Source organism: Papaver somniferum, chromosome 8, assembly GCF_003573695.1.
Source record: "Papaver somniferum cultivar HN1 chromosome 8, ASM357369v1, whole genome shotgun sequence".
NCBI classification, from domain to species: Eukaryota; Viridiplantae; Streptophyta; class Magnoliopsida; order Ranunculales; family Papaveraceae; genus Papaver; species Papaver somniferum.
The window spans coordinates 34,790,819-34,815,642 of NC_039365.1; the positions used below are offsets into that span (position 1 = coordinate 34,790,819).

Genomic DNA, 24,824 nt, shown 5'->3' on the forward strand with positions numbered 1-24,824 from the left:
ACACATGATGAAAAACCTCTCAAAAGATTTCATTGATGCTCAAAAGTGTTTTACAATGAAGAGAAAGATAAGTAAATAGTATAAAACAGGATTCTGCGACCCACAGAAGGCGTCCAGAATCAACGACACAGAGATAGTGTTGTTGGTACAACGACTCAGTCGCGGAAATGAGTGGAAAAGTGTCGCAATAAAGCGACAGTTTTTAACGACTTTCCTGCCTCGTCTATTGTTCTTCGTGTTCTTCAGTTCCAGCAGCAGCAGAAACTTTCTTCACATCGTCTGGTTCTTTGATTTTCACGTCTCTAACTCTCTCCCAAATGCTCCCTAAACTTCCTAACCCTTTCTCTGACCTCCAAGGACTCTATTTAAACCCGAAGCATGCATCGAATCTCCTCCATAACTCCACAAATCCTCGGCAGTGAAAGAAAATATTTTCGGATATTTTCTTTCCTGTTTTAGCTTTTCACGCGTTTTCTATGGTCCAGCACGCTCCAATTCGATTACACATGATCCAACAGGTTTCTCGATGCATGAAACACGAGCAGAACACACACAAAATCTTCCAGAAGTCGTAGTGAAACTCTTCTGCATGTGTTTTACCTGTTTTGAGCCCGTGAATTGGCTAGACAATTCTAGCCAAATTTGAGCTAAGAGAACACTCACAACAACTTTTCCATGTTAAATCACAACTGCTCACCAATTTTCAGCGATTGAATCGCACTAGAACACCTTCATTTGCTGATTGAAAATATGTCAGGAGTGAAAATGGTTTTCCCGCCAAAACAGGAATTTGAATGTTGAAGATGATATGCCCCCTATCCTGAACTGGGGTGCGAATAGCAGATGCCTTGGGGGTGACCTGGGGGTGCCCCTTACTAATTAGGTTACCCCTTATCCAAAAGCGAGAGTCCGAATAACACTTGTCCTCCGGGTGCCAAAATCAACTTTTCGAGCCGAATTTTCCAAAAATGTTTATTTCCTAAAAATACATAAAAACACAATATTAGTACAAAAATAGAGATCCAACAATACAGACATTGAGGAAAAAGTAGACACAAAAATGTGTCTATCATAGGACGCCAGACCAAAACCCTAATAAATATCCCCCATGTGACGTGATTGTTATCTCACGAACGTGGAGTCTGCAAGGCAGACGTGTATTTGATCAGTCAGTCATTGACTTGATTAGAAGATGGGTATATGTATTGTTCAGTAGAGAATGATAGTCAGATGCTCTATGATTCACGGATCGAGCGTCTGCTAGGGCGTATAGTTCTCGAATGAATGAAGTTAATAGTCTGAGCAAATATTTCTCGTATGATGACTTGTTGAATATTGATAGTTGAATCAATTTTCGGGCATCTGAGAAAGTATTGCTCATTCGATAAATTACTGAATATTGATAGTTGAATCATTATTCGATCATCTGAGCAAGTATTGCTCATTCGATAGATTATTGGTAGCATGACCGAACAAAATATTAATTAAAATATTGGTAGCCGGACCGAATATTGTATAATTGACCCAGATGTTGATTGTTGGATCAACATAAAATTATTTTTGTTTGAACTTGCTCGGAATTTTAATTTGCAGAGCATTTGTTCGAAACCCTAATTTTAATCAATTGCTTTTCAATTGATGATTTATTGAAAATAGGTCACTGAGTGAAGGAGTGATAGGCTACATGGGATGATGGATATAGCGCCCAACTGCTCGAGTGAGCGTGCACCAAAGTCCTTTGTTGACCTTTTAGTGAAAGAATGATCAAATGCTGGTTTAATCATTTATTAAAATAATGCTCGTGTGAGCGTTAGGTAGTAAAACCTAATTATGGAGAGATGGGGGACCAATCAAGAGGGCATGGAACCGTCCCTTGGTGGTCGTGGGACCAGCTGATGGTTGTTTGAGCGAGTCTTAAGTTGGTTGGAGAGAGTTTGGACCCAATATGAGTGATTGATAGCAAATTAGGTCAAAATTATAAAGACGTGTGGGACCGGATCATTGCAAGACTTAGGGACGGCCTTGGTAGGTCAAGGTAGCATGCCCGCGTCACCATAGTGTCCATGTCTCGTTCCTGAGAGTTTTGGTGTTTTCTGGTGCGCGTTTGAGCAGTATTTTGGATTTTAAAAGAGTTTGATCTTGACTGAAACTCTCAGTTTTTCTCGAATGAGCAAGTAGAACTTTGATCATGCGACTGATATTTTAATTTTTGACGTGAGAAGCCTATTCGGTCGAGTGACCATTTGACTTTTTGGACTTTTCATGATTTGAGTAATATTTGAGAAAATATTGAAAAACTAGGGTTTTCGATCGAACGATGGAGTTTCATGAGATGATGGAAATAATAATATGAGAAAATAAGGGATTTTGAGGTGTGGGACCGGCCACTTATAGGGCATGGTCGTACGGTTAGGTGGCCTGGTCCCGTGACACCTTTCCCTATTTTTACTTGGTAAAAGTATGGAGAAACTAAGAGTTTCTCTCAAACGAGTGAGTTTGCTCAAATGAAGGAATCACCATGAGATGAGGGAAAAATAAACTAAAGTAAAATAAAATAACGGGGGAGGGGGACCAGCCACGGCGGCACGGCCTGCCGTCAGGTGGGACCGGTCCCACACCTCTTGCTCGTTCGTCCATATTTTCGAATGCCCGTTCGTGCGTGTGGATGCTCGTGCATGCCTTATTGTCAAGTAAACTTGCGCCATTTTCTCGGGACTTACTCGGTGATGTCCCAGACGCCCGATTGTTGAATATTTATTACTAATTCATGACACTCAACTGGGAATGATTCATGAAACGGGGTAATAAAATGAGTTGAGTATCTATTACTAATCCATGGAATCCTGCTGGGGATTCAGGGAACGGAGTAATGAGATAAAATGGTTATCTATTACTAATCCATGGAATCAGCCGGGGATCATCCATGAAACGGAGTAATGAGATATAATAGATTTTTTTCTAGGAATTCAGTTGGCGAATGACATGCTAGAATTAATTTATTTGCGGAAACGAGATATGAGATAGTTAAAGAATCATATTCTTTCTGAAGGGGTGTATAGTCAGGGAACAATGAGCGGCGTGACGTCCTGAAGGCGATAAGCTCTCCAACAAACAAGTATGTCTAGGGAACCACCTAATCATCAAGAGATTTTATACACTGTCTCTCTACGTATTCAGGGAACAATGTGTAGCGTGACGTCCTGTAGGCGTTAAGCTCTCTAACAACCAATTATGTCTAGAGAACCACCCAATCATTAAGATTCTATGTAGAGGTGATGATGAAATGTGTGAAGCATCGAACGCTCAGTTGGGAGGCCTTTTGAGAAACATATTCATCATAGATCTGAGAGGAATGTTCGCTCCGTCAGTGATCGTGAAATGGTTCACGGATCGTAAAATATGAATCGTCACATGCGTTCCTGAAACCGGGTCAGAAACATACAGTATCATGATTTTACGATTATATCCCTTGCCGAAAATCCACCATCAACACTCATATTGATCACGTACTTAAAATAGGTGTCCATGGCTCAAAAGTGTGAAAAACAAGTCAGTTATTTTGCAACACTGTATGTTCAGTACAGATTGACTATTACAATGGACTGTTCCAATATGAATTGTTACAATACTGAGATGCTTATTTTCAAGAATCGGGTACTAACTATATAGAAAATTGAGATCAAAATAGACAATTCTCTTAAGTCAGATGCTTATTTTCTAGTCTCGAACAAACCTAATCTAGAAAATAAAATCCTAACTCACTGTCGCAGGCATCGCGATTGCACTTAGCGTGTGCAACATGCCTTTAAATCCGTAGGTGGCCTTAGTGGCCGAGATATAATCTCGGGAGGGTTTACAAAAGGTGTACCCACAAAACCTCTACTCTAAATCCTATCTACCTACGTAGAATCTAATAACGACACTAAGCAATCTCCTTAGTTGGCATACTCTCATTGACTACAGGAGGAAGTATCTTGATGCAAATCCAATTCATGTATAAGTGACAAAGCTCTAATTAGATAGTCGCATCCATACCCGAAATCAAACAAATCACATGAATACATTAAGAAGATGGATATAAAGAAAAACATAAATGGTTTACGATATTTCCTAATGTAAATGGTGTTTCCCATATCTGTCTGAAGGCAACTGCCAGGATGAACCTACGAATCCTAATGGATTGAGATACTGGTTTGAACTATAATATCAACAAAACTGGAATATACAAGGAAACCAGTGATGGATAATCCTAATTCTAGATCAAGTCAGCTGGTATATACAAGGGAAGCAGCGGTTGATTTTATTAATTGATCAATAATAATAAAAAAAAATCTTTTTCTATCCTTTTCTATCTTTTCTTTCTCTTGAAATATTACTCTGATTGGTCTAATTGGTTTGGTCTTTTTCTTTTTTTTTTCGTAACTCAGTTACTCTCCTTCATCCCGGCGGTGGTAACAATTCGATGTTGGTGCCCCACCAAATCACTTAGAGAACATATAAGTTTTCAAAAAAATAAAATAAAAACAGAAAGTAATAAGGACTCAACTGGATATGGTGAAACTACCATGTTATTTATAACACCGGAGCTCTGTGCTTTTATAAATACACTCTGTTTTTGGGTTCCTTAACTCCTACAATCCACTTAGATTGGCTAGTGTTGTCCTTAATTGGCACAAGTTTCTAGGTTTAGAGTTTAATAATGCAACTAAAAAAATTCTCTCATACCCCCAAACATAAACCTAACATTATCCTCAATGTCCTAAAGATGAAACTAGAAGCATGAACAAGGATTGTTACCACTTAAATCAAAGGAAATAAAAAAAGATATTATTGTGTCGCATAAGCATGGGTTACCCCCGAAGAAGTGTTAAGTTTAAAGTCTTCAGTAATACACCAAGTACCACAGAACGTCAAGTCACTTTTTAAATCATATACCAAAAGTCGAAATAATTGTGGGTCATCAAAACCAAATAGAACTTCCACTAATATGAGAGAAATACACCGGATCAGAAAAATAAACAGACGGAGCATAAACTTATCGAAAGTTTCTTGCAAGATAACTGGATCTATCTGGGGCGACCACTTGGGCTTTATGTGAGTGTCTCGGTAAATAAATTCATCCGCACAATGGGTCTCTAATATCTGGATTTCCTCTTGGAAAGTATCAGGAGGATCAGGTTACGAAGTCTGAAGAGACTCAAGTAATACCTCAGATGTACAAAGATCGAGTCCCAAGTTAGGGACTTCTAATAGGGATACTTGAAGATCACTAGAACCATCACTTCCCACAAACTTAGGGTAACCACTACTCTTTGTAAGACCTTTAACTATCACTTGAATTTCCAGATCCATAGAGTCTTTAAAATACTTAAGAGATTCCTCGAGTTCTCTACCTCCAAACTTAGGGTTATCATTTTCAGAAAGATCTAACATTATTGCTTGAATTTAAAGGTCCGCAGAGTCTTTAAAGTAATCAAGAGATTCTTCTAGTTCTATAGTTTGGTCACCTATCTGACTTAAGAGAATTGTCTCATCAAATCCATCCAAAGAATCACCAAATAAAGTGTTGTCCAAATTATCCTGAACTAAAGTGCTAATGATATTCACTTCCTCTAAATCATCAGAAGGTTGTCTAATAACATTAAATACATTTAGTTCACTGGTCATATTACCGAAGGATATGTTCACAAGTCCGGTCCTAGAGTGATGACAGCATTAGGCGTGGATAAAAATGGGCGACCTAAAATCACCGGTGTTTGAATACTGGGGTGCTGAACAGGCTGAGTATCTAGAACAACGAAATCCACTATATAAATAAACTTATAAACCTCAATCAGAAGATCCATTATGACACCAAGAGGTACTTTGACAGACCTATTAGCTAATTGCAATGTCATTTTAGTCGGTTTCAACTTACCAAGACCTAATTGGTTGTACACATGATACGGAAGTAAGTTAACACTAGCTCTGAAGTCAAGAAATACCTTATCCACTGAGTAATTACCGATGACACAAGATATAGTAGGGCATCCATGGTCTTTATACTTAGGGGTTGTCTGGTTCAGAATGATGGAACTTACCTGACCAGCTAAAAAGGCTTTCTTATGGATATTAAGCCGACGCTTTCGTGTACAAAGATCTTTAAGGAACTTGGCATAAGCAAAAATTTTACTAATTTCTTTTAATGAAGTGATATTAATGTAAACCTGTTTAAATATATCCATTATTTCGTTGAAAGTCGACTCTCTTTGTTGGAACTAACAATTGTGGATATGTGGATTTAAGCACAGAATAAGACATATCAGGAACCGCATTAGCATCACTAGAAACTTTGTCGGTCTCTTCATCTAGTGGATCCTCTTGGTAACTAGAAGGTGGATCTACATTATGTCCACTATTAGGCACAACTACCTTACTGTCTACCCTTTTACCGCTCCTATGAGTTGTTATCGAATTCACACGGTCTAATGTTTTTTCATAAGACATTTCATGAAATCCTCTAGGATTGGGTATTGGTTGACTAGAGAACTTACCTTTTTCTGTTAAATACTGATTTATCTGACTAATCTGGTCTTTAACTCTGTAATAGCATGAGAGTTAGCCTGGACTATCTTTTTATTTTCTTTTAAACCTTGTGCAACTGATTGTTTAAATACTGCAGTTTGTTGGGTTAAAAAGGTGAGAGACTCCTCTAAACTGATGATCTTCTTATCTGAAGGGTTATGAAAATTTGCTTGACATGAAGGATTCTTAGTATATCCAAAACCTGGGGGAGCGTTAGAATTACTAAACTGACCTTGAATCTGGCCCTTAGACGATGAAGGGTTAGTATGGTTTCTCCAACCAGGGTTATAAGTTTCTGAATATGGGTCAAACTTCTGAGAGTTATCAAATATAGTGTTATTATAAAGAGCATTGGTTTGCTCTTCCATGATCTTGCCTTCCCAAAAAAGGCTCTCTTCTACCACTACTTTGACTCAATTCTATAGCTTCTAACCTTTTTTCCATCGCTGCAATTTTGGCATATGATTCAAAAGATTATTCTACCCTATTGACATTTCCTCTACCTAGAAGAATCGTCTTCTGGGGTTCTCTATTATTCTCTCATTGTTGGGTTTTTCGGTGATGTCATTCAAAATGTCATCGCCTGGTCAACAGTCTTATTTTCAAACCCACTTGTACACGAGTACTCTACCATGGTTGTTGTTGGATAATCTAAACCCTCATAAAGGATCTAAACTAGCCTGACATTTTCTAAGACGTCATGAGGACATTGTGACAGTTAATCATTGAACCTTTCAAAATACATGTACAAAGACGCTCCTTCTAGTTGAGAAAATATGGAAACTTGCTGCTTAATAGATTATGTTTTGTTCCTAGGGAAAAATTTATTGAAAAAGGTAGATGTAAGTTGTTCATATGTTGAAATTGAATCAGAAGTCAAACTATATAGCCAAGATTTGTCTTTGTCTCTCAAGTAAAAAGGAAGTAACCTAAGTTTCAATGCTTTGTCATCTAGGTCTTTAATCCTTAGAGTACTACAGATTTCCTCAAAATCCCTAATATGGAAATAGGGATTTTCATTTTCCTTCCCGTAAAATACTGGGAGCATCTGTATGGCCATAGGTTTCTACTCATAATTGGCTTCAGTGTCATCTAATTTGATGGATGATGGATGACTAATCATAATTGGGTTTAACAAAGTTTTTAAAGTTGTCATTTCTGGAACTATCAGAGTACTAGGGATATTCTTTTCACCTAGAGACGGACGTTCAAAATTGGATTACCAAAAACAGGGCTCTCTAGATTAAGGTATTCGAGATACTTGTTTCCTAAAATAGAACTAATAGGTTTTGCACTAATAAAACAACCCAGAGCTTCCCTTTTATGTTCTGGAATAAAAAAGGACTTTCCTAAATTGGAAGGGTATTCTAAGCAATTACAAAACAAAGCCGACGCAACCAAATCAAACCTACTGATTTCTAGCAAAAAAAAAAGCATGATGGCTCCACTTAGATTGTTTCCAGACCAGGTTTTAATCTCTTGAAAGGAAACTAGGTATAGTTTTAGCAAACTTATCTAGAACGTTCTGAATTAAAGTAAGTCAATTATAAGCAGGAAAAGCTCAGAGGATCTTGAATATCCCTACCTCTTTGGAAAAATGTTTCCTCAGGTTACAATGTGGCGCTTCAACTTGCAGTAATCTTTCTGAACTTAGAGTTAAGCTAACAAGATACTGAATACAGTCCTTTTGAATGGCTTTCCTATAAGCTCGTTACCTTATCGGTCTCAATCTAGTCAAAATTTTAAGATTTAGGTTCGAGTTGGGAACGTTTTCCTAAGGATGGAAAGAAGAGAACAGTGATGATATCCGAACCCTTATCTTATATGGTCTGGCCTTACCCTTTACTAGAAATTAAAAGTCCATATTTATATCCTCAACATATATGCATACGAAAGAATCCAATAAACTAGCTGACAGGGGAATCGCGGGTGTTTAGAATTTTACCTCCCATTCCAGACAGGCGACGAATCGGTTGCAGTCGACTAGGGCCATTGACTCCTATGTCAGCGTAAGAACCCAAAGGGCCGAAACAGTATCATAATTGTTGTTCTTCCCTGCAGCAGTTTATATTTAATGCCACCCTTCCTTGGTATTTAAGAATAATTAAGTCCAAAGAATGTCCCAAAGTACCCAAAATATCCAAAAAGAACAAATATTATAAAAATAATAATAAACCCTAATACAGTTTTTTACACAAGAAAAATACACAAAACCATAAAAATAAAACAAAAATAAAATTCTTTGTCTTTTCCACAGTTCATTCTCTTTGTCTTTGACTCCAAATCGTTAGTTAATTACCAATATCTTTGGCTCAGTTTTCTTTTCGGTCTAATATTCAAAACTTGTAACCAAAAGATAAATATCCAAGAAAATGTAAAATAGAACAAAAGAATAAAAACCTAAAAAATTAAAATACTACAAAAACAAAAGTAAAAACCTAAAAATAAATCTAAAAACTCTAACATAAAAATAAGTCTGCACCGGCGGCGTCAAAAACTGATGTAGTTTTTATAGTGATAACAAAAGTGTCATTAACTCGGACTTGTGAAGGATGATTTTTTGAACTCAAATAAAACAGAGACAAATGATTCCACCAATAACCAATTATCAGTGATTCAATCATAACAATAATTATGCAACTATACATTCAAGTTGATCTAAAATATTGCCTAGATAAGTAGATTTTCAAAACAGTAGTTGTAAATCGCAAGCATGGAACATCAAAAACCTTTTAAGACAAGCATGCACCACAAAGAGAGAATACAACTACGTAATAAAAAAAAAATAATCATACAATCAATTTAAGTTCAATGCGAATAAGCATAAAAGAATTGGAAAGATTAATTTAAATGGAAATTACCACATAATAATTAGAAAAAATGGCTTCCCCCGTTGCCTCAGCAATGGGGTTTAGCTCCTCATATTATTCACTTACTCAAAATAGGTGTTCATGGCTCAAAAGTGTGAAAAACAAGAGAAAGATAATAACTCAGGTCGTTTGCAACGTTGTATGTGCGTCACAGACTAACTGTTACAATGGACTGTTGCAATATGAACTGTTACAAAACTGGGACGCTTGTTCTTGCATATCGTCTCCTTCACTTTTGGTGACGAAAAACGTCTCTGCAACTTCTTTTTCTTCTCTGTAACGTACCCCCTATTTATACACACACATGCCCTTATAACCCGATTAATTTTCTTTGTTTTCTTTTCCAAAATGTCTCGGCTTTATTTTCTTCCGCTATATTTTGCACGCGTTATTAACAGAATCTGAGTCATACCCAAACTTCCAAAGATAGAATCACAACTAAATAAGGATATTATCTCCTTTCATTCCCACATAACTACCAATAACGGAATCAAATACTCGTGATATTATCCAACCCCTATTTTCTCGAAACTCTTCCTTTTTTATGATTCCAAAACCATTAACAACCATGTTTTGATAAAACAGGCCCAAACCAGCTTGGTTCGATTAAAATCCATGAGAAAATATGGTCTAATTCAATCTAGGAAAACATGCAGTCACTGTATTTTCTTCCCACCAAATTCTGCTTTTCCAAAAGGTAGGGGTTGAGTTCTCATTCTCCATTCCCGGGGTGTCAATAGTAGTTGCCCTGGTGGTGCCCTTATCCAACTGAGGGGTGCCTTTAACAATTCCTTAGGGTTCATTTATCACATTTATGGGTTCCTTTAGTAATTTTCTCCCGGGGGTTCAAATACCGCTTTTCGAGGCGATTTCTCCGCAAAAACTTAATTCTCCAAAAACACCTTCAAAAATACCAAATAAGTAAAAAATTGGGTACTAACAATATGGAAAATCAAGATCAAAATAGACATATAAATGAGTCTATCAGTTATTGGCACAAAGTATTGGGAACATGGATTCATTATTATGATTTATTAAGAATTTATCAAGTCTTTTAAGAATGAAATCAGTATCATTTTGCATATTAGACCCAAGTAAATCTAAGACCAGAAAAACCAGGATCATGCAAGTAAAAAACAGAACAAAAAGTCCTAAGATTCAAGATATCATTATCATCAAGTTCTAAACCACCACTTTTATCTTCAGGAACTAAGAGACAGTTGAATTCTCCCATAAAGATCGAAAGCAGGGTCATCACTTGGGATAGGAGGGAGGTTATTCAGATGAGTCCAAAAAGCATCCTTAAGAGTTTGATTTGGTTCACCATATATAAAATGCATGTGACAGAGTTTAGAATGTATAATTTCATTGGTGGTAACATAGATGCCTCTTTAGTTGGAGGAGATAATGTTGAGATCCAACTCTTATTTCCAAGTTAAAAACAGACCACCACTTCTACCAATGTAGGGAACATTTAACGCACATGAGAAGCTATTTTTCTGGCAGTTGTGTTATTCTTTATTTTGGTTTTAGAAAAAAAAAACAATATATGGGGTTATATTCTTTAGGAGAATACTCAGTTATTTATTAGACAATTTTTTCCCTAAGCCTTCAACATTCCAGCAAAGTAGATTGATGACAGGGTATAATGGTGGTGGTGGAGGGGCGGGGGTATTGTTAGGGGGTTAGCAACATTGGAGATAGAAGAAATAACATACATGAAAGAATTGTAGGGAGGAGTTACCTGATTGGTAGGATCGACGCAACCATTAATTAGGATGGGAACTAGAAGAATCACCACTTTCTTGACTTCCTTGTGCTGCATTGAAAACCAAAGCGACAACCTCATGAATAATATTATTGCAGACATTATGGTTGGCAAAGGATTGACCAGCTGGTGCAAGGAAATGACCATATGGGTTGAGAAGTTGATGAGAATGTTCTTTCTGATAAGGGATTGTAATTGGTGGAAGGCTCTCAATATATATGATTGGTGTGCATAAGGTTTTGTAATCATGTTCTGGAGAAGCCTAACTTTCTGATGTGACAATAATACTAGCCAAAGCAGATCTAGCAGAACAGATTTGTTTTCTAGCATCAAGACGAGGATTAAATTTTCTCTTTAGATTAGAAAGAGCATCATGTTCAGCAACTAGAGAAACAATTTCCTCCCTTGACCGAGAAGGAGGATAAGATGTCACAGTTGCTATCTTGAACCTTTTAACGTATAATATTTAATTTGAAGGGTGATTACACTTTTGAATTCCATATCAGATAGGTGTTAGAGGTATTGCATTATGAATAACATGAAGACCATTCTCCACAGTAGTAACAACATGTTTTTGGATAAAACCAACTTCATAAATTTTCAAAACTGGTAAACTACTGGTAAAAGGACCCATGTTGAGCTTTCTGCATATAAATTTATCATTCATATGTAAAGATGTATCCTAGACAACAACTTTTCCTTTTTATCTTGAGTAAGAAGCAAAAATATCCTCAACCATTATAGTACAGTTAACTGATTGAGCAGCAGGGGGAAAACTAGAGCTTCCATGGAATCAGAACTAGATGACACAGGAACTGGTTGTGGTGGCATCATCTTGAGATATTGATTCTTGGAGCTGGACTTTTATGAGAAGAATATTGACTAGACTCTTCATCTTGATAAGTTATCCTCAGTTTTACCTTAGTGCCAGTACTCTCTTTATGATCAATGATATGACATGAGCAACACAGAAATCTTGGCACCATAAACACTACACCAAATTCCCGGATTCGTAACAGGAATTCGAAACGGATTATGGCCGTTACAAATTCCCGTTACAGAAAAATTTGTAACAGGCTTAGTCCGTTACAAGTTTACAAAATTCGTTACAGGGACGAGCCATTACGAAATTTTTTATAGGCGTGCCAGCCACATGCTTCGTCACACCTGGGTCGTAACACTTGGAGTCTGTGAGTATGCCATTCAAACATGTACCATTGTGTTTCCACCCAAGATGAATAACATTAGAGGATATTTCCTCCCACGCATGTGCAATTCACATGCATGATTTCTGTATACCCTAATGAAACCAGATGGAAAATTTCATTTCTCTTTTTTCTCTCTTCTGCTCTCAGACTCTCTTCTATTCCTCTTAGCCGATTAAAACCAGATGAGTTTTTCTCAGCCTTTCTTCTCTTCCTCTTAGCCGATGAACCAGATTGAGTTTGATGAATCAGTTTCAATTCAGTTTGTTCATCACCTGTAATAGGATTTTTAGGACTTCGTAAATTGATTTTAGGGTTTCAATCTATATTATGATTCATTTTTTCGATTTTAATTTGTTCGTCGAAGTTCAAACTTGGAAGAACTGATCTTCACTCTCAGCTAATCGTGAGAAAGCATCTGTTCTACTTTTTTTAATTTAGGTATATATTTTTGGTTTTGACGATTTATTTTCATCCAGATTTATGTTTTTGTTTTAAGGTTTATAAATGATAATTGATTTAGGGTTTTGTGTTCAATCGATTATGAGATTTCGGTTTCTGATTTCAGATTTCTTTTCAGATGCAGATGGGAATGAAGTTGATAAGTTGACTGAGAAGCTACAAAGGGGTTAGCATAAGGAGAAGCTTCTTAAGCTTGTATATTTTCAATTTTGAATGAGTTTGAGTGAATATTTATGTTCTTATGTGATTTACTGTAGGTTTGGTAGTATTAATCAACTGGTTTTGGGTTTCGCTTGCTTTGTATTTCTACGACAAATTTCAGGTGGTTTCTCAATCAACTGTCACTGGTTGGATCGGCACATTGTATTGCTGTTTCTGGTAATATTGTTTCGAATTGAATTTGCATACTGAATCGAAGATGTCCATACAATATTGATTTTGAAAATATGTTCGTTGAGTATCGAAGATGTCCATACAGTATTGAATTTGTATTGAATTTGAATGTTTGTTCGAACTGAAACTCTTGATGCAGATGCGGTTGATGCCGGTGATAGAGCTGAGGATGAAGATGAGGAAGACGATGGTACATTTTCTAATTGTCATGTAATTTGTTTATTCATGCAAGTTCTTTTTTATCATTTGCAGTTAAGGTTTCTTGGGTTTGTGCCGTTATTTTAAAAAAGTTAGGGTTAGTTATTATTTGTTCTGGGTGTAACGAGGTTTACATTGTTTGTAATTGTGTAGAGGAAGGGGAAGATGAGTATGAGAAGGGTGGGGTTATAGTAGACGATGTTGATGTAGAAGATCAGGATAAAGAAGAGAACAGGGAAAGTAGTGATGAGGATAAACAAAAGGAGAGGAAAAAGTGGTTGATTTTCTGTCCCCAAATTCTTTAAGGCTTTCATTTATATATTTCATTGTTTTATTTTACTATTATGAATGTAGGGAATCTGGTTACTATTGGTTACAATCTGGTTACTATTATGTCTTAGCTGAGGATGATTAAGAGTTACTGCAGGATTGCAATGCGGGCTTTCATCGTCCTGCACCAGTGAGTATTCTTGTTCTTGACCCAGTGTTTGCTTATATCTTTGAAAAGCTACTTAGTTTGAAGACAAAATTTGATGGTAATGCATGCTTGGAAATATGACTAGGGAAGTAAAAAGTTCAAGCGACTAAAGAAAGCGGGAGGGGTAATTATTTGGAGGATCATACTGGTCTATCTGACAATGATGCAGCGGATAGAAGTGGTTGTAAGGGAAGCAGTGCTGAAGAAAGCGGGAAGGGGTAATTATTTGGAGGTATGGCAGAGTTTGATACTTTATTAGCAATTGGAGTTAAAATAAGTGTTCTGATGTTTTTCTTAGATTGAACTGGATGTAAAAAGAAGTGTTTTGTTAATGAATTTATAGTTATTGTTGCTAAGATTCCTTTGATATTTGATTTTTGAAAAAAATATTGAAAACTTGGATGATTGAGTTTGTAAATCTATTAAGTAATCGAGAAATAGGGTTAACAAGCTGCTGATTAAACCGTTAAAGAACTGAATTTGAAAAGGATTTCATAACCAAGAAACGATCGATTCAAAAGATGACTGCAACTTTCTTAGGTCACGATGACGGAGTAGAGCTTTCTAATTGAATTTGATTTATTTTTCATTTATTTACTGTTTGTGATAAGCGTCTTTAGAAAAGCTAATTGGATCCGCTGGTGACATCCACAAATTTGAGTAAAGTCTAAAGACTAGATTAAGATATCTATTATATATACAGCCAAATAAACCAAATTTACAACCCATTTTTATATCTCTTGCATTTACACAACATGGTTGCGCAAAATGGTAACACTAGTTATTGATGCATATAACTCCACAAGAATGGACTTTAATCAAAAATAAACTTCTGCATAACAAAATGAAGCATGTGGTGTGGACTTTCAGATTACCACTCTCCAACATAATAACATAGCTAACAGGATGAACTTCTGAAACTTGAAATCTAGTACTCTTTCTTGGCATAGAGGTTTGGATCAGGTAACCTTGGCAATGGGATTGCAGTTAGGGGGGTACTTGTCTTCAAAACAATACCAAATTTTTCTGAAAGATCAACCTCCACACCTTCTGGCATTCTCCATTCAAATGAGTGCAAAAAAGATGCTAATGCATAAGGCACAATTCTTTCCACTAAAGGAACACCTATACATCTCCTCCTGCCTGAACCGAATGGAATATATCTGAAATCAGTCCCAATAAAATCGAACTTGCTTGTGGTCTGCAAGAACCTCTCTGGTTTGAATTCTAATGGATTATCCCAATATTTGGGGTCTCTTTGGATTGCCCATGCATTCATAAGAACTTGAGCTCCTTTAGGGATCACATAACCTCCCACGTTACAGGTCGAACTTGGACACCTAGAAACTAATAGCGGTACTCCGGGATGCAAGCGATATGTTTCTTTTATGATTGCACCCAAATAAGGTAAATTGGGTATATGAGATTCTTCCACAATGTTGTTTTTCCCTACAACATTGTCCAACTCTTCTAAGGCTCTTTTCATAATCTTTGGTTCTTTTATCAACTCGGCCATCGCCCATTCTACTGCCCCTCCTGCTGTATCTGTGCCTCCGACCACCAAATTCTGTCCAAAATATTTAGATCCTATTGGTCATAAAATAAAATTAAAACAAGAGCAAACGACGAAACGCATGAAAGTAAGAAAAGACAGAAAATAAATACCATGAACAAGGCCTTGAGGTTGGTAAAGGTAAAAGGAACTTTGGATTCTCCTTGGTCTTGAAGTTGTTGAAAGACTTGTAAGAAATCCTTGACTTTGTTCTCCTTACCATCTTGATCTCCATTTAGTTTTATCTCCTGATCAAGTTTCATCCTCTTATCAATCATGGATTCGAAGAACGGGTCTAACCACGAAATTAGCTCTTTCAGACGTCGTTCTACACCTTGAAGATCAAACCTCGCTAGAACAGGAAGAAAATCAGAAATATTGGTTCTCCCTAAATAATCCAAGACTTTTTCGGCTCGTTTCCGAAATTCCAAGCCAATTTCAATCTTCTCTTCATCATTAAATGTACCGCCCCACATCATGTTGGTGATCACATTAAGCATTATCAGAAACATCTCGTCTCTTATATTTACCGGAGTGTGAACCTTCGCGTACAAACTTCTTACGCATCTTCTAACTTCCTGCTGGCGAAGAGCTGAGAATGAATCGAGAGCGCTTTTACTTAGAATCTCTCGAACGCATAAGGCACGTACGTTGCGCAAGTGTGGACCGTAGTCAACAAATACCATGTCTGAACCATTATAGCCGACGGTCATTCCTGCTACCGTAGGAGCCCGGTTTGCAAATGTTGAGTCGAGTTCTTTCATGACAACTGCAGCTAGTTCTGGTGAACCCAGGACAATCAGAAGCTTGCTGCCTAATTTGAGCTTAAATATGGGTCCATATTTGGTGGTTAATTTGGCAAAGTACTTGTGTAACTCCGGATCAATGAATGGGATGTTTCCGACTATAGGTAACCCTGGAGGACCAGGTGGTAACTTATGAACTTGCTTCTTGCGAACCCAAATACACCACGAAATTGCGATTATGATTAGGGAAAATGTAAGAGCTGCTCTGGTGAGTTCGCTGTGTTGAATCTTGGCTTCCCAGAGCCATGACAATGCCTCCATTTCTTGATTACTGATAACACAGGAGTAATTTGAATGAAAGACGAAAAATTCCCCTATGAAGTACAAACAGGTTGATTGCACCTGTAAACAATAATTAGTTGTACTAGATATGAACCATCTGTTTACAGAAAAAGGAAAACGTATGAACTATCTAGATATAGTGACCTCATAAATTGTCTGCCACTGGAAAAAGATGGAAGACCCTTTTCTCACCAACAGTAAGAAAATGACTTACTATTAGATAGAGATGTTAAGCTGATGAGGTGTTTGAAGTTCTGAATAAATGACGACCTTTAATTCGAGTGGCGGATGAGTCCCGGTTCAAGATAATTAATACACACCACATGTGTCAAATTGTGTATTTGCAATAAAATAAAATAAAATGGGAAGGGTGTATTCTCAATTTGGAAACGAGTTTCTTTTTTCCAGGTATAAGATTAATAGACGCTTGGATACCATAGTATTTCTGCTTCATTAGAAGTAAAAGTCAGAAACAAAACTATATTGCTTTGTAAAAAGTTAACTATTTTTTTTTTGAAATTTAATATCCAAATAGATCTTTTGCTTTTTGATTTCTAGAAAATGAAAAATAATTTCTAAATGCATATCTAAACAGGCTATAACAATCTAGACCCTGAACTTATTCTCATTCTTAGGCCTATTCCTATGCACATGTCAAAAAAAAAAATTGTTTGGCATACCAGCTAGCATACAAACCAATTGTGCCACTATGGGAAAACTACGAAGTGACCGAGTTTCTAGCAAGTGACTTTATCGCTGGCGATATTGAAAATAACGCTCGATATTGACTCCAGCGTTGGCGTTATAATCAATATCGTCAAGTTCGACTTTCTAACGCCTATAAATACCGCACCTTGTTCATCTATCCTTCACACTTCCCTTGTCAACTTTTCTCTGCTCTTTTGTTCTCCTATAAATACAGACAACTGCTCTTCTGTTCTCATATGTTCTAAAGAAATTATCTTTCGTTTTACTTCTTAAACAAATATGGAGAAAAGAAAAAGAAACAGAAGAGCCAAAAGATCTACTAGTACCCTAGCTAGTGGATTAAGTTTTGTTGTGGATAAAAATTATGAGTTTGATAATGTTAGACAAGTAGCCGGTGAAGGTATGTTCTCTAATCACCTATCTGACCATCTGGAGCGAGTTAATTCGGTAAATCTAAGAGGTGGATGGTCTGAGTTCCATACGATTTTTCAGTTGCTTCCCCTTATTGTTCAAGAGAGAGTTAGAAGATATCCCTGGCGACATTTATATCATGTACAACCTAGAAACCACATGACTCAAGGAGTTCAAGTTGATGAGTGCCAAATATTGTATATATTTATCCCTTTTTGTTGGCATTTAACTCATCTTTTGTGCATTAATTCTACATTTTATCCCATATTCTGTATTTTCATTGTTTTCAAGAATAAATATTTTTCTTACTTAATTTTGCATTTTTTAGGTAATAAATAAAGTTTGGATGAATAGCGGAGCGAAAAGAGCAAAGGAACGGCAAAGACTCCCGCTAGGAGGAAGCGAAGAATGTCGTGCACAAGACCAAAAGGCTAGAAGTGGGCTTGAAGAGGAAGAATTGTTCTTAAAGAAGATATGGGCTTGGCATACCCAAGGCCCAAAACCCTTACCCAAACCCATTTTCTATATCCAAGCCCGTCTCGGATTTCAGCCGTCAGATCGAAGCATTTCAGCATCCTACGGTCGCTCCATCATCGCACATCAAACTCCGAAGCCCCCGCTTTACATCACAACGCCCATCTCCATCTTGGGTCGTCCGTTTTACTACATCCCTTCATCCGACGGTCGCTCCACGCTTACCTCCGTATCGCCGTTGGATCCACCTACCATCTTCCCATCCATCGGTCCAGCTTCGCGAAACATAAAAATCCTCTACACCTGCTCAACACCCTAGTACCTAATATCTATACCCGCAAAACAAACAGCCCCTTCCTCAAACCCCATCGACTCCATCTTCTCTTCCCCCCCCCCCTCTCTGCAACAGAACCACCATACCCTGCCGTACCACCACCTATTCCACTTCCACAACCACCACTACCTACTCCTCTACCACCACCACACCTCCACCATCATCACCCCTACCTTCCTACAACTATTACCCATCTTTATAGCCCCCTAATTCGTCAATTTCTCCCCTGCCGAAACCCTAGGTGAGTGGTTGACGAATCAGTGAAGCTAGAAAAGCAATTAGGCATGGGAAGAACAAGAGAAGCATCAGGAGAAGGATGGAGGCATGGGTCGACATCTACCAGTGTCAACAGTGATTAGGTAAATTTAATAATTTTTATAAGAACCCTAATTTTTCTGATTTGGGAACTTTTGGGGAAATCAATTGTACGTCTAATTGAAGCATGGGTTGGTTGATTGGGTTGTATCAGTGTGTTAGGTGATGAATTTTGGATTTTTGGGTACACCCTAACTTCACTGATTTTTGGGGATTATTCTTATATGTATAAATAGGGGATGTGTGGGAGGATGAGATGATCTCTGGACTAGCCAGTAGAGATTAAACAAATTTTATGCAATTCCAATTTCCAGTTCTTCTTATGCAGTTACAGTTGAATGTATGTGTATGTGTTTTGAATTATTTGTTTGATGAATGGTTATGTTGTATATTTGAGCATGAGCTAAGTAGCACTAAGCTAAGGCTCAGTTGAAGCCTTGCATGCACTGTCAATTGACAAGTTGCTAGGATAGTTATCCTGATGTATGTTTTGATTGAGCAATGGGAAGAGGTTAATGCTCATAGTGCCTGTGATTGATTGTTCTGTCAAAAGACAGTCAATGCTAGGGGCAAACTAGTGAGCAAATTAGTCTTCCTCCCATTCTAGATGTATGCATAGGATTTTCAACTCAACCTAGAAACATGTTGTTTGATTAGGACACAAGGTGGATCCTAAGCCTTGGCTTAACCACAAATCCTTTTACAATCACTTAATTTCAGTTCTATTTTGTTCCCTGCTAAATTTACTGTTTTTCTGTTTAATTTCCTTGCAATTTGTAGCTTTGTGCACTGAAATCAGTGCACAATCTCACCCCGCCCTTGGCTCACAGCCTTGGTTCCTTGCTGTTTTGCCATCTTGTGTTAACTGCTTTGTTGTGTTAACTGTTTTAGTTCTTTGCATCGCCACATTACCTTGCTTTGCTCACTGCCTTGTGCCTGTCTCCATTGCTAGCTTAGGAAAATTTCTTTTAAGCACTCCTACTCCCTGTGGACTGATCCCTTTCTATCCCTATATTATAAAGCTTGACCTTGTATACTTGCAAGTTTTAGTGTGCAACCCCATTTCCACACCAAGTTTTTGGCGCCGCTGCCGGGAGTGGTGGTTGTTGAATTTCTTTTCCTTGCTGTCTTTCATCTACCATTGCATCTCTGTCAAGATCATTGCAGAGTTGTCTAAGTTGCTGCAGAGCTGTGTTGCTGAGTTGCTGCAGAGCTGTGTTTCTAGGCCACCTGAGCTGCTGCTGAAAACCTGAGCTGCTGCTGTTGCTGTTGCTGGGCTCGAGCACACCAAGCCAAGCCTGCTGCTCCACGCAACTGGGCTTGCTGCATCTCAACAAGTGCTGGGCTGTAACTGAGCTGGCTCTGCTGCTGGGCTCTGTTCCAACCGTTGTTGCTGGGCTTGAGCGTGAGCTGCTTAGACGATCCTAAAGCCCAACTGGGCTTGCAACTAAAAGGGGACTAAAAGCCTATTTTGGGCTTCCCTCCAAAATCAAGTAAGCCTAACCCATGAGTTAACCCACTTGGGCCTCATTTAAATTCAAATTCGGGCTTGTAATAATTAATTTAATTATTTATTTGGGATTGTAATAATTTTTATTTATTTTCTTTTTCTTTATTTGGGACTGTAATTATTTTTTGTTTTATTTTTTTTTTTTTTTTTTTTTTTTTTTCTTTTTCTTTTTCTTTTATGGGCTTGTCTTAATTATTATTGTTTTTATTTTCTTTTATGAGTTGTGCTAATTTATGCTAGGTTTAGTTCAAAAAATTTTTTTCCAAAGCCCAATTTTAAACCAAAAAAACCCTTAAACCAAAACCCTTGTTAGTCCAACACCCATTCAAAACCAAATCTTCGTAACCCTTGTGGGCCAAATTGTTTCCGATTGCTCTGACCAACATGTTAGTTAAGGTACCTACTAGGACATGATTGTGACCTACAGAGACCACAAACAGACTTGTTAGAATTAACCCAGACGAACCTATCGAAATTCTAAGTTCTGAGGGAGACAGTCCAGATCAACCAGAAACAATGGGAGAACCCCGTACCCTCAAGGATTATATGTACCCAACTGAGCCAGTCAACCTTCTTGTATTGTGCTACCCGAGGCTAATGGCCATTATGAGCTGAAATCAAGCACAATACAGATGCTTCCTATTTTTAGAGGTGTTGAGAATGAAAACCCGTACCACCACGTGAGAATTCGAGGAAATTTGTGGAACTCTGCGTTTCACTCAAATGTCCGACGAAACCCTAAAGTTAAGGCTCTTTCCTTTCTCCCTGAAAGATAAGCAAAGGCCTGGCTTTATGCTTTACAGCCTCAATCCATCATGACATGGGATGACCTCATAAAGGAATTTTTCAAAAAGTTTTTCCCGAACACAAGACTGCGACAATTCGTCAAAGTCTGAATAGCTTTGTGCAATTAGAAGGTGAGACCTTAGCTAGATACTTGGAGAGATTCAATGAATTATTGCTCCAATGTCCCCATCATGGTTTTGAAAATGGAGACTTGTGCAAATTTTGTATGAAGGTCTAGATGTGTCCACCCGAACAACGGTTGAGTCGATGTGTAATGGTCTATTCGTAGACAAAACTGCTGATGCGTCTTGGGACTTCTTGATTGAAGTAGCTGAAAACGCAACAGTGGGAATCCATCCGTGAACCCAGAAAGACTACATCCGAAGCGAAAGGCTTTTAGGATTGAAGCGATTTCGAGGGAAGAGCAAACATGGCATCAATAGTTAGGAGATTAGAAGAGTTAGAACTACATAAAAATTCAAAACCTTCCACCACTACTCTCCGAGAACATGTCGCTTCGTCTGTTTGTGCCGCTTGTAACGATCCCAACCATCAATTCCAAAATTGTCCCGATTTGCTTGCAGTCCAGGAATCTAGGCTTGAACAGGCACATGCCATGTTTCAAAAACAAGAACATAACCCCTATTCACAGACCTACAATCCAGGATGGAGAAACCACCCTAACTTTTCATGGTCAAAAGGACCCACTCAGGGAGGACCATCTCAACCCAATCAGAGCTATCAAAACAATCAGGGATATCAGAACAATCAAGGTTATCAACACCCGAGAAACCCTCAACAACAATCAAACTCTCAACAACAATCATATCCTCAACACAATACCGACAAGAGATTATCCACCCTAGAGGAAATGTTCCAGAGTTTGGTGCAAAGTCAAAAATCTAGATCAAAAGATGGATCAAGTGTGAGAGAGAAAAAGGGAAACTTCCGAGCCAACCCAAAAAAAATCCCAAAGAGGATATTTCAAACAGGCACAACATCCTGCACTGAAACCTCACCCGATCAAGTCCATGCCATTACCACCCTCCGAAGTGGTAAAGTCATCGAGAACAACGTGGGCGAACCTAATGAATCTGATACAAATTCCACGCTGTCTCCACAACCCCAGAAAACCAAAGAATCTGAGCAAGTTGGAAAGCTGACAATTCTACTGCTGTGAATGTCCCTTTGCCAACTCATTCTCCTGTTGCCCCATTTCCTCAAAGATTGATCTATCAACAGAAAAGTACCCATTACAATGAGATGTTAGATCTGTTCAAGAGAGTCAACATCAACATTCCTTTTCTTGAAGCAATCAAGCAAATCCCTGCTTATGCCAAATTCCTCAAAGACTTGTGTACTCAAAAGCGCAAGCTCAATGTGCACAAACGTGCTTTCTTAGCTGAGCAGGTGAGTTCCATCATTCTGAACAAAACTCCACCCAAGTTTAGGGATCCAGGATGTCCAACAATTTCTTGCACTATAGGAGAACACACGGTCAATAAAGCGTTATTAGACCTAGGTGCAAGTGTTAACCTACTGCCATATTCTGTTTATGAGCAGTTAGGTCTTGGGGAGTTGAAACCAACATCTATCACTCTACAACTGGCAGACCGATCTGTCAAGATTCCTCGTGGAGTGGTCGAAGACGTTTTGATCAAGGTTGACAAATTCTATTTTCCCGTAGACTTCATTGTCTTAGACACTCAACCTGTACAAAACCCAGACTGTCACATTCCTGTCATCTTAGGACGTCCTTTCTTGGCTACGTCCAACGCGATCATTAATTGTCGTAATGGAGTGTTGAAACTGTCTTTTGGCAACATGACGGTAGAATTGAATGTGTTCGATATTAGTCAACAACCTGTGAATCTTGATGATGATGATGTGCATGAAGTTAATATGATTGAAGGATTAATGCAAGATTCGTTGACTAACATTCTATCCGTCGACCCCTTTCAAGCATGTATGGAGAACTTTAACTCAGATTCCTATGATGATGCATACTGTAGTGACGTCCTATCTCTGCTCGAATCTGTACCTCAAATGGACGTCACTGAAAGGAAATATGAAGTGGAACCACCCTTACTCTCTGATTCCAAGCTCATTCCATCCATTGTTGAGCCACCCAAGCTTGAATTGAAAACATTGCCTAGTACGTTGAAGTACGCATTCCTAGGTTCTTCTGATACTTTACCTGTCATTATTTCATCATGTTTAGACACGGAACAGGAAAGTAAGCTTTTAGAAGTACTTAAGGAACACAAAGAGGCCTTAGGATGGACCATCTCAGATCTCAAAGGAATTAGTCCCACCATTTGCATGCACCACATTAACCTTGAAGAGAATGCCAAACCATCGAGGGAAATGCAAAGGAGACTTAATCCTAACATGAGAGATGTAGTCAAAGGAGAGATCCTGAAACTACTTGATGCGGGTATCATATACCCAATACCCGATAGCAAATGGGTTAGTCCCATTCAAGTTGTGCCTAAGAAGTCAGGCATTACTGTAGTTCAGAACGACAAGAATGAATTAGTCCCTACTCGTACAACCACAGGATGGCGAGTATGCATCGACTACAGGAAGTTGAACACAGTAACAAGGAAGGATCACTTCCCGCTCCCTTTCATTGACCAAATGCTAGAACGTGTGTCTGGACACAGTCACTACTGTTTTCTAGATGGCTTTTCCGGTTATAACCAAATTCACATTGCTCCAAAGATCAGGAAAAAACTACATTCACGTGTCCATTTGGGACGTTTGCTTATAGACGTATGCCCTTCGGGTTGTGTAATGCACCTGCTACTTTTCAGCGTTGCATGATGAGCATTTTTTCTGACATGATAGATAGTTTTCTCGAGATCTTTATGGATGATTTCTCTGTTTTTGGTTCCTCGTTTGACGAATGTTTGAAGCATCTTGCCCTCGTGATATCCAGATGTAAAGAAAGAACCTTGTTCTAAATTGGGAAAAATGCCATTTTATGGTGAATTCAGGAATAGTTCTAGGACACATCATCTCAGAAAAAGGAATTGAAGTGGATAAAGCTAAAGTTGACCTCATTCAACATCTACCACAACCTCGCTCTGTGAAGGAGATCAGATCATTTCTAGGTCATGCTGGTTTTTACCGGCGATTCATCAAAGATTTCAGCAAAATCTCCAGACCTCTGTGCAGTCTTCTCTCCAAAGATGTTGCCTTCAATTTCGATGCTGCTTGTGTGAAGGCATGGGAGGAATTAAAAACCCTTCTCACCACCGCTCCTATAGTCCGACCACCCGATTGGAAGCTTCCGTTCGAACTTATGTGTGATGCCTCTGATTATGCTGTTGGTGCTGTTTTAGGACAGCGAGTTGATAGACTACCATATGTGATATACTATGCTAGCAAAACCCTTAATGATGCCCAACTCAATTATTCAACTACCGAGAAGGAATTGCTTGCCGTCGTTTTCGCATTAGACAAGTTTAGATCTTATCTGATAGGGTCTAAGATCATCATATACACAGACCATGCGGCTTTGAAGTATCTTCTTTCCAAGAAGGATGCTAAAGCTCGCCTTATTCGATGGATACTCTTATTACAGGAATTCGATCTCGAAATCCGTGATAAGAAAGGTTGTGAGAATGTGGTTGCTGATCATTTGTCTAGATTAACTTTAGAGTCTATTGATGAATTTGAGCTGATTAGAGAATCATTCCCAGA

The 24,824-nt window shown here is 38.2% G+C and overlaps 2 protein-coding genes across 9 annotated transcripts; one reads left to right on the forward strand and one right to left on the reverse strand.

Annotated features, from left to right (window-relative positions):
- The first annotated feature begins 12,545 nt into the window (after window positions 1–12,545).
- LOC113302750 (protein BFR2-like) lies at window positions 12,546–14,343 on the forward strand. 8 transcript variants are annotated; one of them, XR_003337077.1, is made up of 6 exons: window positions 12,546–12,848; window positions 12,988–13,035; window positions 13,127–13,247; window positions 13,402–13,452; window positions 13,614–13,920; window positions 14,024–14,343. XR_003337077.1 is itself a non-coding variant. In XM_026551685.1 (5 exons), exons 2-4 carry the CDS (start codon window positions 13,371–13,373, stop codon window positions 13,873–13,875), a joined length of 267 nt encoding a protein of 88 aa, XP_026407470.1. In that variant the 5' UTR covers window positions 12,546–12,848; window positions 12,988–13,370; the 3' UTR covers window positions 13,876–13,920; window positions 14,024–14,343. The 8 variants fall into 8 exon arrangements, 1 of the variants encoding a protein (XP_026407470.1); XR_003337078.1 differs by having other exon boundaries at window positions 12,988–13,247; window positions 13,402–13,472; XR_003337075.1 differs by having other exon boundaries at window positions 12,988–13,247.
- A 256-nt stretch (window positions 14,344–14,599) lies between these two features.
- LOC113305616 (flavonoid 3',5'-hydroxylase 1-like) lies at window positions 14,600–16,747 on the reverse strand. The gene is made up of 2 exons (XM_026554632.1): window positions 15,604–16,747; window positions 14,600–15,505 (listed from the first exon to the last, which is right to left on the reverse strand). The coding sequence occupies exons 1-2, from the start codon at window positions 16,555–16,557 to the stop codon at window positions 14,867–14,869; spliced, it is 1,593 nt and encodes a 530-aa protein (XP_026410417.1). The 5' UTR covers window positions 16,558–16,747; the 3' UTR covers window positions 14,600–14,866.
- Between the last annotated feature and the right edge of the window lie 8,077 nt (window positions 16,748–24,824).